General features: G+C 46.4%; 1 protein-coding gene across 2 annotated transcripts in view; it reads right to left on the bottom strand.

The window, feature by feature from the left end:
• Positions 1–1,560: 1,560 nt before the first annotated feature.
• Positions 1,561–12,163, bottom strand: part of Tbk1 (TANK binding kinase 1) — a 37,298-nt gene continuing 26,695 nt past the window's right edge. For both annotated transcript variants that reach the window (XM_059245495.1, XM_059245496.1), the window contains exons 12-21: positions 11,276–11,377; positions 10,112–10,190; positions 8,763–8,884; positions 8,592–8,668; positions 7,984–8,023; positions 6,738–6,839; positions 6,516–6,612; positions 5,690–5,796; positions 5,431–5,502; positions 1,561–2,355 (exon numbers count right to left, since the gene is read on the bottom strand). In XM_059245495.1, the coding sequence (XP_059101478.1) occupies positions 2,304–2,355; positions 5,431–5,502; positions 5,690–5,796; positions 6,516–6,612; positions 6,738–6,839; positions 7,984–8,023; positions 8,592–8,668; positions 8,763–8,884; positions 10,112–10,190; positions 11,276–11,377 (850 nt within the window). In that variant the 3' untranslated portion in view covers positions 1,561–2,303. The remainder of the gene's footprint in view (positions 2,356–5,430; positions 5,503–5,689; positions 5,797–6,515; positions 6,613–6,737; positions 6,840–7,983; positions 8,024–8,591; positions 8,669–8,762; positions 8,885–10,111; positions 10,191–11,275; positions 11,378–12,163) is intronic.

Here is a 12,163-nt window from a genome sequence, read left to right as displayed (position 1 = left end):
ATCCTGTCTCAGAAAAACAAAACAAGACAAAAACGGTAAGTTTAAGGCTTTTTGGGTAAATTGTTCTTTCAAAGTGATACGGGGAAGGGAATCTAGCTAAAATAACATACTTCGTTGTTGTTGACAGTATTTTTTGAGACAGGACCTCATTATATAGCCCTGGTTGTCCTGGATCTCGCTTTATAGACCAGGCTGGCCTCAAACTCAAGAGATGTGCCTGCCTCTGCTTCCTGAGTACTGGGATTGAAGGTGTGTGTCCTCATGCCTGGCTTAAACAATATTCTTAAGGTTTCCTTTAAATGTTTCAACAGTGTCTGTCCACAAACACTGCTTTTATTTACTAACACACCTACCTCGTGGGTATGTGTGGCATGGTGGCTGTGAGGCTGTCTAAGGACAACTGACGGGAGTCAGTCCTCTCCTTCTACCCCGGGACTGAGCCCAGATAAGGCTTGGAATAAAGCATCTTAACCCACTGAGCCGTTTTGCTGACCCTGATATTCTCCTTGAGACAGGACCTGGCTTGTGTTGGCCCAGTGAGCGGCCTCAGCCTCTAGAACAGCAGGAACTGCAGGTATGTGCACCACTATGGCCAGCTTCAGTAAAGAAAGGGCGTGTGGGAGAAATCCTCCTTTGGCCCGCGTCCTGAGACTCCTACTTCCACAGGGTGTTGTGTGACACTGAAAACTCCTGTATAGCCCCACAATAATGTAAAGTGCTAATGCGCTTCAGTTCAGGGTAACAGTTGGTTGCACTGCTCCAATGTCTTTTAGAGCTCAGAGGTCCTGTCTCACTGTCCTTCAACAATCTGACAAACCCAAATCCAGGCCAATCAAAATCCTCACGGACAGACAAACTTCTTGATGAAGTCACTCCTTCCGCCTAGAACTCCAGGTAAGTTTCCCAAGGAAAACATTACCTTTCATTTTGTACAGCATGAAGTTTATAACAGGGACAGTGTCACCACCACACCCAATATTCTGAGAATAATTTCCCATCACCAGGAGCCTGGGTCCTTTCAGCATAACTTGTGGACTGAAGATGTGGCCCAGCGGGAGGACGTGGCCCAGCGGGAGGACGTGGCTCAGTGGTGAGATGTCCAGTGGTGGGGTGTGGCTCAGTGGTGAGATGTCCAGTGGTGGGGTGTGGCTCAGTGGTGGGATGTGGCCCAGTGGTGGGATGTGGCCCAGTGGTGGGATGTGGCCCAGTGGTGGGATGTGGCCCAGTGGTGAGATGTCCAGTGGTGGGGTGTGGCTCAGTGGTGAGATGTCCAGTGGTGAGATGTGGCTCAGTGGTGAGATGTCCAGTGGTGGGGTGTGGCTCAGTGGTGGGATGTGGCCCAGTGGTGGGATGTGGCCCAGTGGTGAGATGTCCAGTGGTGGGGTGTGGCCCAGTGGTGGGATGTGGCTCAGTGGTGGGGTGTGGCCCAGTGGTGGGGTGTGGCTCAGTGGTGGGGTGTGGCCCAGTGGTGGGGTGTGGCTCAGTGGTAGGTCAATCAGTTTAAAAAACAGTAATACCTCATTTTGTTTCACTAACCAGAGACACGAAAAGCACATGAGCTTCTTACATTAAAATTGAGAAATTTATTCTGTCATGAAATAGTAAGCAGAATATTTCATGAAATAGTTAGCAGAATTAAAGTACAGAAATATACAGCTTAAAACAACTGAAATGATACTAGACTATGAATGACAATTACACATTTATGAGCAAAGGAAAAATGAATAATTTAAACAATGAATTCACTTTAAGTTTTTTTGCTCAAGAATTCACCTGAAATTAAATGTACGAGGAGAACTGAGACCTGGGCACCTTGTAAAGTGCAATAATGCCCTTTCATCCTCGCCAAAGGAGCTGACCCTGGGAAACAGTGGGTCGGCTCTGCTCCCCACCTTCAAAGCCCACCACTCCACCGTTCACAACTATCAGTCCTTTCTGATTTTGAAGGACGCCAATTTAAAAAATATTTTCCTTAGGCACCGAGCAATGGATTTCTCCAGCCTCACTTGGAGGATTGGGGACAGCATCCCAAAGCACTGGCCGGTCATGGCTTCTTCTACAGCTCACTGAGGTCAATCTGCCTTGTGTACTTACAAACGTTGAAAGGCAAAATTACATCTGAACAGCAGCCAAAAATTTATATATATATATATATGTATTTTTTGTATTTACAAACTGTACATATTTACATGACCTCATCAAATACTGAATTGTAGAAATAAGAACCACCCAGAAAGGCGTTCATTTCGAGCCCCAGTGTTATCTTCTTGTGCAAACTAGAACTTCCCAGAGTCCCTGGGAAGCTAAAGACAGTCCACGTTGCGGAGGCCGCCGTCCATTGTTAAGGCCCCAAACCTGAAACACACAAGAGAAGAAAGACGATCTCAGCAGACCTGCTCATGTGCTCTCCAGGGTCCCCATATTCTGGGGACTGAATTCAGGGTCCTCAGGCATGCTGGACAAGAACTCTATCAATGAGTTGTACCCCAGTTCCTGACATCCCAGCTCTCCAGAGAAGAATTACAGAATTGAGTTCAGAGGAACTGTTGTTGTTGTTATTATTTAAGGGCACACAGCTGGCGGTCAGAGGACAACTTTGGAGTCAGCTCTCTCCTTGCACCTTAACGTGGGTTTTGGGGACTGAACTCAGGTCACCAGGCCTGCACAGCGGGAGCCTTTATGTGCTGCACCATCTGGCTGGCCTAGGAACCGTTATTTTTAAATAACTGAAGCAACTGTGATCTGCTCTACTTCTCACTGAAAACTAGGGGCATTATTATACGAAGGAATACAATCCAGTGGCTTGGGAAAGCTTAAAATAAAAACAAGGCTGGGCGGTGGTGGCACGTGTCTTTAACCCCAGCACTCAGGAGGCAGAGGCAGGTGGATCTTTGTGAGTTCGAGGCCAGCCTGGGCTACAGAGTGAGTTCCAGGACACAGAGAAACCCTGTCTCATAAAACAAAACAACAAGACAAAAACAAAAACGAAACCATTTTGGGGGGGGGGGCGCTAGAGGGAGCTCAGCAGTTAGGAGAACTGACTGTGGTCCAGAGGACCCTGGTTGGTTCCCAGTACCGACATGGTGGCTCACAACTATCTGTAAGTCCAGTTCCAAGGAATTCCGTCCTTCCTCTGGCCTCCGAGAGCACTCCTCCAAGTGATACACAGACATACAAGCAAGCAAAACATCCAAACACATAAAAACAATAAATACAATGTCCAAGAAAATGTATTTTGAAAATTACATGTATTTATCCATTGTGTGTGCACCCTGCACACACCCTGCACACACACACCATGATGCTCTCCTGGAGGTCAGAGGACCACTGTGGAAGGTAGGTCTTTCTACCATGTGGGTGGTCAGGCTTGAGGCAAGTGCCATTCCCTGACCTGGGGAAACTTTTTAGGAGGAAATGGGAAGTGATGTAATCACAATGTTACAAGAATTGGAGACTTTTTCTAAGTGAGGGGTTAAGGTTTATAAGCTGAAGTACAGAGGTAAGAATGGCCTACTCCCATCCAAGTACTAACCAGGCCCGACCCTGCTTAGCTTCCGAGATCAGACGAGATCGGGAGCGTTCAGGGTGGTCGTGGTGGTGGCACACGCCTTTAATCCCAGCACTCGGGAGGCAGAGCCAGGTGGATCTTTGTGAGTTCGAGGCCAGCCTGGGCTACCAAGTGAGTTCCAGGAAAGGCACAAAGCTACATAGAGAGACCCTGTCTCGAAAAACTAAAAAAAAAAAAAAAAAAACTAAAAAAAAAAAAAAAAAAAAGAATGGCCTACTCCAAGGAGAGTGAAGAGTGGAACCTCGTTTACAGAATGTTATTTTGGGAGAAGGCAGTGACTCTGGTGCCCAGGTCAGGACCAAGACACCGTCTTCCCTAAGGACACACGGATTCAGACGCACTCTCTAGACAACAGGGGCTTAGGATTTTTTCCCTTTTCTTCCTTCCTTCCTTTTTTTTTCTTTGAGACAGGATTTGTCTATGTAGCCCTGGTTGTCCTGGAACTTGCTCTGTAGATCAGGCTGGCCTCAAGCTCACAGAGATCTCTCTGTCCCTGCCTCTGAGTGCTGGGATGAAAGACATGTACCATCACATCTGGCTAGAAGTCTTCAAGGCAAGGGGGGGACATACTTATACCACTATTTCAGAAGATTATTCTGGCTGTAAACACCAGGCCTGTGGTTGTAGAACTAAGTCAGCAGGCTCCCTGGCCCGCTTCAGGAGAAAGGAGGTGGGGAGGAGAGAAACAGGAAGCCTTGTGGAGACTACCGAACTGGTCAAGGGGAAGAGGGAAGCGAGCCTTAAGACAATTCATATTTCTAGAGGGAGGAAGTGGTGTCCCTGGAATAGCATGGGATGATAAGGAGGGAAACTGAGTCAGAATGATTTCAGATATAAACTCCTAGAGGTAAAATCAGGATGTCCATGTACACATAGACTGTACAATAGTCTCTGTTGCCTTGGCTTCTACTATGTTAAAATCTGAATCCTGAAATAATCTGAAACTTGAAACTTTTGAGTATTGACAAGTGGCCACAAAACGAAATGTCTATACCTGACCTCTTGTGACAAGTTGCATTTATGATGCAGGCACACCAAAACCCTACATAAAATCATTTTCAGCTCGTGTGTATGAGGGATGTATGAAACACCCTTAAGTGCTATGCCTATGTTTGGGCGCCATCTCCACATTTCATTATCTGGAAAAATCCAGGAGCCTCAAACACTTCTGGTTCCAAACTTTTGACTCCTGTGACTGAGTATGTGTGTGGGGGTGGGGGAGGAGGAGTCGGGGAAAATTAGCAGCAAACGGCATTTGAGTACACAGTAAGCAATGATTAAGTCAAGGGAAGCTGAGGGATTCTGGCAGCTGGCACTGCAGGGCACAGTGAAGCCCTGGGTCTGCTGAGCACCAGCGAGTATCATGCATGCGCCCATGAGCACTGAGCAGGGCACGGCTCAGGTCTGGGACTGTGACATCATCAACTGCACAGTTTCCACTTAGAAGGCAGTTTTCTGCCTTCAGTTGAACTGTGGGAGACATCTTCCAGTGTCGTGCCTCAGCACGGAGGTACCCATCAGTGTACTTTGAACCGTGCTGTGTTGAGACGAACAAGCACAGTTCTTAGAAGGTGACTTTGCTTTTCTCCGTGGTAAACAAAAGGAGGTGTGCAGAGGCTTCTAGGCCTCTTAGCACCCGTCAGAGCACTGCTGTCTTAGGGGAAACTCTGAATCCCCAAACTGGAAGACTCTTGTGAAGAGATCCTGTGCAGTCAAATAAGCAGGCGTAGTGGCGCACATCTTTAACCCCAGCACTCGGGAGGCAGAGAGGCAGGCAGATCTCTGTGAGTTCGAGGACAGCCAGAGCTACATAGTGAGACCCTACCAAAAACGGTGTACCGACTCAGCTGCGCTCCACTCACCGTTCTAAAATATGATTGTTCTCAGCCAGCTCCTTCACCACTCCCTCCATCTCTTCCTTCAGTTTCTTCATCCTGGAGGGATAAAGCAGACCGTCAACCTCCTAGAATTCGTGTTTGCATGGCTTTAGGTTTACAATCTAAGTAGGCAGGAAATGCCACCCAGCACAGTAAACATCAAGGATTTTGAAATGTGTGAACGAGATTTCAAGCTGAGATGCGCTCACGTGGCCCCACTCCAGTTTCCAACAGAGCTGCTCACCCGAGAGTCATCTCCACTAGCGTGTTAGAGCTGGGGTAGACGGGAGCCAGGGCGTGCTTGAGTCCACTGGAGGCCGCCAGCATTTTCTGAGGCAGAGTCTCCTGTAACTACAACAGAAAGCAAGTGTGTCAGTCACTGGGCAAAGCACAGAGTACCGATCGAGAGCACGTACAGCCGGGCGGTGGTGGCACACACCTTTAATCCCAGCACTTGGGAGGCAGAGCCAGGCGGATCTCTGTGAGTTCGAGGCCAGCCTGGACTACAAAGTGAGTTCCAGGAAAGGCGCAAAGCTACACAGAGAAACTCTGTCTCGAAAAACCAAAAAAAAAAAAAAAAAAAAAAAAGAGCACGTACAGCTTCAGGAAGGCCAGATCCCCACGCCCGCTCTGCAAGGAAACCGTGTGCATGCTGGGTAGTGCTCATAACTATCAGTGCTAAGTACTGAAGAGCTCAGTATCCTCTAAAACAAATTTCCCTACAAACAATAAAAGATAAATTATCAAGTGTTTCTAGTTGTCCAACATCTGAAAGACAAAACATGGGTGACGGGCCAGTAGTATGGGTATCTGCTGCCAGGCCTGCCAACCTGAGCTCCACCCTGGAGCTCACATGGTAGAGAAGAGACTCAATTCCCCAGAGTTGTCCTCTCGCATGTGCAAGTGCGCGCGCGCGAGCACACACACACACACACGAATCCATGCAGTATGCGTGAATGTGGCGTGGAAGTGAACACAGACACGATGTCCCACGTCTCTGGCAACAGTCGTCAGAACTACACTGTCCTCTCGGGCAGCAAAGCTCTTCCCTGCTGCACCCAGGGACGTACCTCGTTAGTATAGTCTTGATACTTGGACACTTCCTCTTCAATATCGAAGCACTGATTGGTTAGAGATAACAGCTGTTTCCTGAGATGAAGCATCTTTCTGAAAACCAAGGGGAGTCCGTTAGTAAGCAGCCTCCTGGGACTCTCCTTCAACACAGCACACCCCGCACTGCACAGCCCCGCTCCCGTCACCATGGCAGTCCCGTCACCACAGCAGCCCCTTACCGCATCCACTCTTCTGACTTATCCAGAAAGGCTTCATACTTTTTAACGCACTCATCTGTAAAGTGGGTCATTGCTTTTGTTGCATGGTAATACAGTTTTTGTCTGCAAATTAGAAGGAGCCAGAGGCTTAGCATAACCTCACTATTTCTACCGCCAACTGAAATACTTCAAGCCGGACATGGTGGCGCACGCCTTTCACCCTAGCACTCGGGAGGCAGAGGCAGAAGGATCTCTGTGAGTTCGAGGCCAGCCTGGTCTACAGAGTGAGTTCCAGGACATCCAGGGCTACTACACAGAGAAACTCTGTCTCAAAAAACAAAACAAAACAAATGAACAACCCACTTCAAATACACGAAGTTCATGTTCTCTTATGATTACTGTGGACTGGAGCTGGAGCACAGGCAGGGGTGAGCCACCTGACATGGGCACTGAATTCATCTCCTCCGGAAAAGCAGCCAGTGCTCTTAACCACCGAGCCACCGCCAGCCCCAAACACCCATCGGCTGGAGGTAGTTAAGAAGGCTGCGCTGGCCTCCTAGGGTCCTCCTGGCTGCCCTCTGTCAGCACAGCATGAGGCAGAGCCAGCTGAGCCAGCAGACTGGGCCTTCTCCTAGTCCTCTTCCTGTCCTAGGGATCTCCACACTGGGGACCAGTGAGCGGGCCTGAGCAATGTGCACCCACAGTGGAACTGTGCGGTGAATCCCAACTTTAAGAAGAATTCAAGATATTACAATGTAAGATGAAGTGTTAAACGGCCTTATTAATAAAAACCGGGAGCCAGATATTGGGGTGAAAAACTGAGAGACCAGAAAAGCAGAAAGAAGCCAGCCATGTTCTTACCACTTTGAGATCCTCAGCCAAAGAGACCTACTTCCTGTCTACCACGCCTATATGCCTTTCTGTTCTGCATCTCACTTCCTCTCTCTGCCCAGCTACATCACTTCCTGTCTGTCAGTACAGACCTCCAGACCTTTATGGTTAGTGCTGGGATTAAAGGTGTGTGTCACCCCACCTGGCTCTGTTCCCAGGGTGGCCTTGAACTCAGAGAGATCCAGACAGGTCTCTGCCTCCCAAGTGATAGGATTAAAGGTGTGTGCCACCACTGTCTGGCCTCTATGTCTAATCTAGTGGCTGTTATGTTCTCTGACTCCCAGATAAGTTTTATTTGTTAGAACACAAATAAAATATCACCACATAAAAAACTAGCAGCAAAAAGAATCCATTTTAACTCAACCTGGATACTTACTTATCAAATTTGTGGATCTGTTCTTCGTTATACGCTAGTCCTGAAAATGGAAAAAGCATACTTTCGTTAGTGTAGAGTTGAACATCACAGGTGCTTTTTCCTCCTTTGAGATTACTACCTCAAAAAGGCTAAGAGTTCGAAGTGGGTATAAAAGCTTTGGGGCCCATGGGCTACATATGACCCGTTGTCGACGCTTTAATTTGGTCAGTATGAAGTTATGATTTAAAAATAAAAACTGTCAACATTTAAGTCAGAATATTTTTAATAAAGCTCATATCTCTAGCTTTTCTTTAAAAAGGGAGGCCTGGACAACACAGGGGTGGCAGAGCGGGGCCCGTTTCAGAGGTGCTGAGGTGCTGCTGACTCGGTGTCCTCGGGCCCACCAGGCAGCCATTGCTGTGTGCTCCCTGCCTGGCCTCCAGAAGATCTAGGGTTCATGACCTTAATTTAAGATATGTACAAGGTTGGTTTAACAATAACTTCTAGTACATTCAGCCTTTTTTTCTGACACGTCTCTACAGTAGCTGCACTTAAAAACACCGCACAGTAATGCAGCTGCTTGACGCTACACTGGCGCCTTAGATGAACGAACAGCAAACGTTACTCACTGCGCTCTGCCTTGTCCTTTTTGAACTGATAGTAAATCTCTGTGATGCAATTTAACAGGACTTGTAGTTTTTCTACGCTATTTAAGGAAGAAAAACCCAAGTAAATTATTGGAATTGATACAACAAAGGAAAATGAACAGGACCAGAAATCACCCCCAGGCCGTAACCTACTTTCTGTCTTTTGGATGAGTGCCTTCCTGATGCGCCCAGGTGTCGGCCAGCAACCCCCCTGGAGACAACCTGCTGTCGATGTCCTGAAGACTGCTCTCTATTGTTCCCTGAGAACTGGAAAGCTAAAGAGAACAATGGGTTAGGTCAGCAGGCCCAACCAGGAATGGTCATCAGATCCTCGGAGGCTGTTCTAAGGCCTCTGCTGTCTTGTCTGTTTTCAGGAGAGGCTGATCTGCTGCTCTTCACACACCACACAGGACACTCACAGACCCCTTCAATGTCTGTTTGTGTTGTTGTCGTTGTTTGGGGGGTGGTAGGCATATGTGCTATTTTAAATTAGAATTCCTAGGCTAGGCCTTCTTTCAAGGTAATGAGCTACATCTCCTCCCCTTGTCTCTGACTTTTAAATCATTTTCTCTCCTAAATATTTTTCCAATGTTTTAAATATCATTTAAAGTGTATAAATAAGTAAAGTGAAAGTTTTATTCATGGGACAGAGACTTGTAACATGTGATGCGTTCTGACATTTTCATCCTCTTTAAAATGCCTCCAACTCCAAGGCACTAAACTACAAGCATTACTCCTTTGTGACTCATCTTTTGGAAAACTGTGGGAGAAACCACGAAGGCAGGAACACCCGTGCACACACGCACAGAGCACACACACACACACACATGCACATAACCTGAAAATAATCTGTCCTTTTGAAAGGCCTTATGGAGCCCATCAGGAGTGTCTGGGTGAAGGGCAGCCTGGGAGTATGTAATCAGCTCCCACAGGACGTAACTGTGTGGACTTCTGCACGAAGGAGAAATCCATTCCGACACCTTCTAGTTTGTGTTCAGCAATCTTGTGTCCTTACTGCCTTTTCTAGTTACAGAAATAACCCACTGCCTGAGGACTCCAAATCCTTTCCTTTTGAAAGAGATCTGATATTTCTGGATTGCAGTTATTTCTAAGCAAGTTTAAGCACCAATACTTGACTGCATGTGGAAAAACCACACTATGCACGTCCATTATTACACAACAGCATTAAGGATTAAAACAAAGGGAAAAATGCAGAAAATGTGGGGTGGGAATACAGGAAGCATTTGGAAATAGTACAAAGAACTGAATGGCAGAAATAGTGTGTGCATATATCTAAGAATATATATAGAATAAGAAAAATCGTATATCTTATATATATATTGCTAAGAATATATATAGAATAAAATATAATCCCCCCCCCCCCACACACAGTCTCTAAAAACGGAAGAAGGAACTTTTTTCTCCATGGAAGCACCACTTTCTCAGGAAGTTCACACTAACTCTCACCTACCCTGTAACTGTCATAATTTGCCAATACTTACTCTCAACAGTTTGGTATGTATGTCTGAAATTTCACCCAACTCTGCTGCTTCTAGGTTGATTTTCATCAACTTTTCATATCTGTATGAAAAACACATCACCAGAAAATGAATGAGTGTAACAAATACAGATTTTTAGAGGTAGTTTATGAAGTGGATTTTATTATTATAATCATTTAATAAACAATTTACTCAAGGTCTCTATGCTGAGATTCTGAGAAACCTTTGCGGCTTTCCTAAAGAAGGTGCTCCCCACATAGACGCTCCCCTCTAGCTGAGGTTTTTGCTTTATGTGACTCCAGGTACCAGTGGTCAACGGTGGTCAGAGAATAGTTTGTGGAAAATTCTTTTTCAACTTATTAACGTTTTGTGTGTGTGCACGTGCCACACCGTGCACATGGAGGTCCGACTGTGGAGCTGGCTGTCTCTAGTGAGTTCACGTTGTGTGTGCGTGCACGAGGCCTGGGCTGCACGTGACACAGCGTGCACATGGAGGTCAGACTGTGGAGCTGGCTGTCTCCTTCAGCCTTATGCGGGTTCTGGAGACGGTACTCAGGTCACCACACTTGGGCAGTAAGCACCTTTACCCACTCAGTATCTCAGTGGCCCCCCCAAAGTTGTTTCTAAAATTCCAAAAATACTACCAAAAGGCTGTCCCAGCTTCTTACTCTCTGAGTTGATGGAGGTTTTGTATTTCCCGTTCAACTCTGCCTCCCAAGATAGGGAAGAGATGGTCCTACCTCCCACTGCCTCACCACTCAGAAAAGGTGGGGGAAATGCCGTCAAAATGGTGATGCTAATTCCTAATGAGAAAGAAACCTGGTGTTTTCCCTGTTGAGACGGAGCAGCCACTGATCCAGGGCTGCTCCACAAACCAAACACTGGGCACACCGTGGCCTGCCGTGCTGGGGATAATGAAGACAGAGCTCAGTCCCTGCTAGGACGGTATCACCGGGCACACCGTGCCCCGCCATGCTGGGGATAATGAAGACAGAGCTCAGTCCCTGCTAGGACAGTATCACCGGGCACACCGTGGCCTGCCGTGCTGGGGATAATGAAGACAGAGCTCAGTCCCTGCTAGGACAGTATCACCGGGCACATCGTGCCCCGCTGTGCTGGGGATAATGAAGACAGAGCTCAGTCCCGGCTAGGACGGTATGTACTCACACTTTCACAGTCTTCTCAATGTTTCTGATGCAGAAGTCCAATGTGATGACGACTTCTGTCTTCTTGTGGACGGTCTCATTGTAGTCATCTCTCACCAGCTCACTGAAAACAGTGCTCTCCCATTAGTTAAGTTCTGTTTTTGGACTACCATGAATTATACTGAAATTCTACTTCAAACATATTTCATAAATTTTAAATGCCAAATCACATTTTTTTAGGGTACCATTAAAAGCATATCTGTGTCAGATAATACTCTAGCCAGCCTGTTAACCTCTTGTAATAGGCTTAATTAAAAAAAAAAAAAAAAGCATTTGTATGCTCTTCCACATCTGGGCATTTATACTTTGCAGACTATCACTGGTTAGGCAAAATTTTAGAAATTTTAGAAATTAGGTTAAAGTTTAGAAACCCAAGGCATTAAAATTAAACTAATCTATAAACATACAAACAAGTTGTGTAGCGTTTATGTTATTAGGATTAATTTTCTACTCAGAGCAGCACATGCGATCTCCGAAGAGGGTGACACTGTGAATCACACCTAATGGGAGGGCTTTTGGACCACAACAGCGATGAGCAAACAAGGCCTAAAGTCTGTTTTTATGGCCTATCATTACTTCAGACCAAGAGGAAATCATGTGGCCATGAAGCCTAACATACTGAGGACCCTTTCAAAAAAAAATCTGATGTTGTGGCTGCATGAAAACGTTTTTTTTTAAACTTAAACTATAATAAATAAAACTAATAAAAACCATTGAACCACTGATCAGTGACAGAAAAACAGGAAAAAAGAAATGCTGTTTGTATTTGGCGCATTTAGATTTCTTCTAGACATGCCAAGAACCAGTTTTGCCACTTAAGCCATCCCGGCACTAACTAAGCCATCCCGGC

Source organism: Peromyscus eremicus, chromosome 18 (genome assembly GCF_949786415.1).
Source record: "Peromyscus eremicus chromosome 18, PerEre_H2_v1, whole genome shotgun sequence".
NCBI classification, from domain to species: Eukaryota; Metazoa; Chordata; class Mammalia; order Rodentia; family Cricetidae; genus Peromyscus; species Peromyscus eremicus.
Note: the sequence above shows the minus strand (reverse complement) of the source record. Positions and strands in the feature narration are given on the sequence as shown.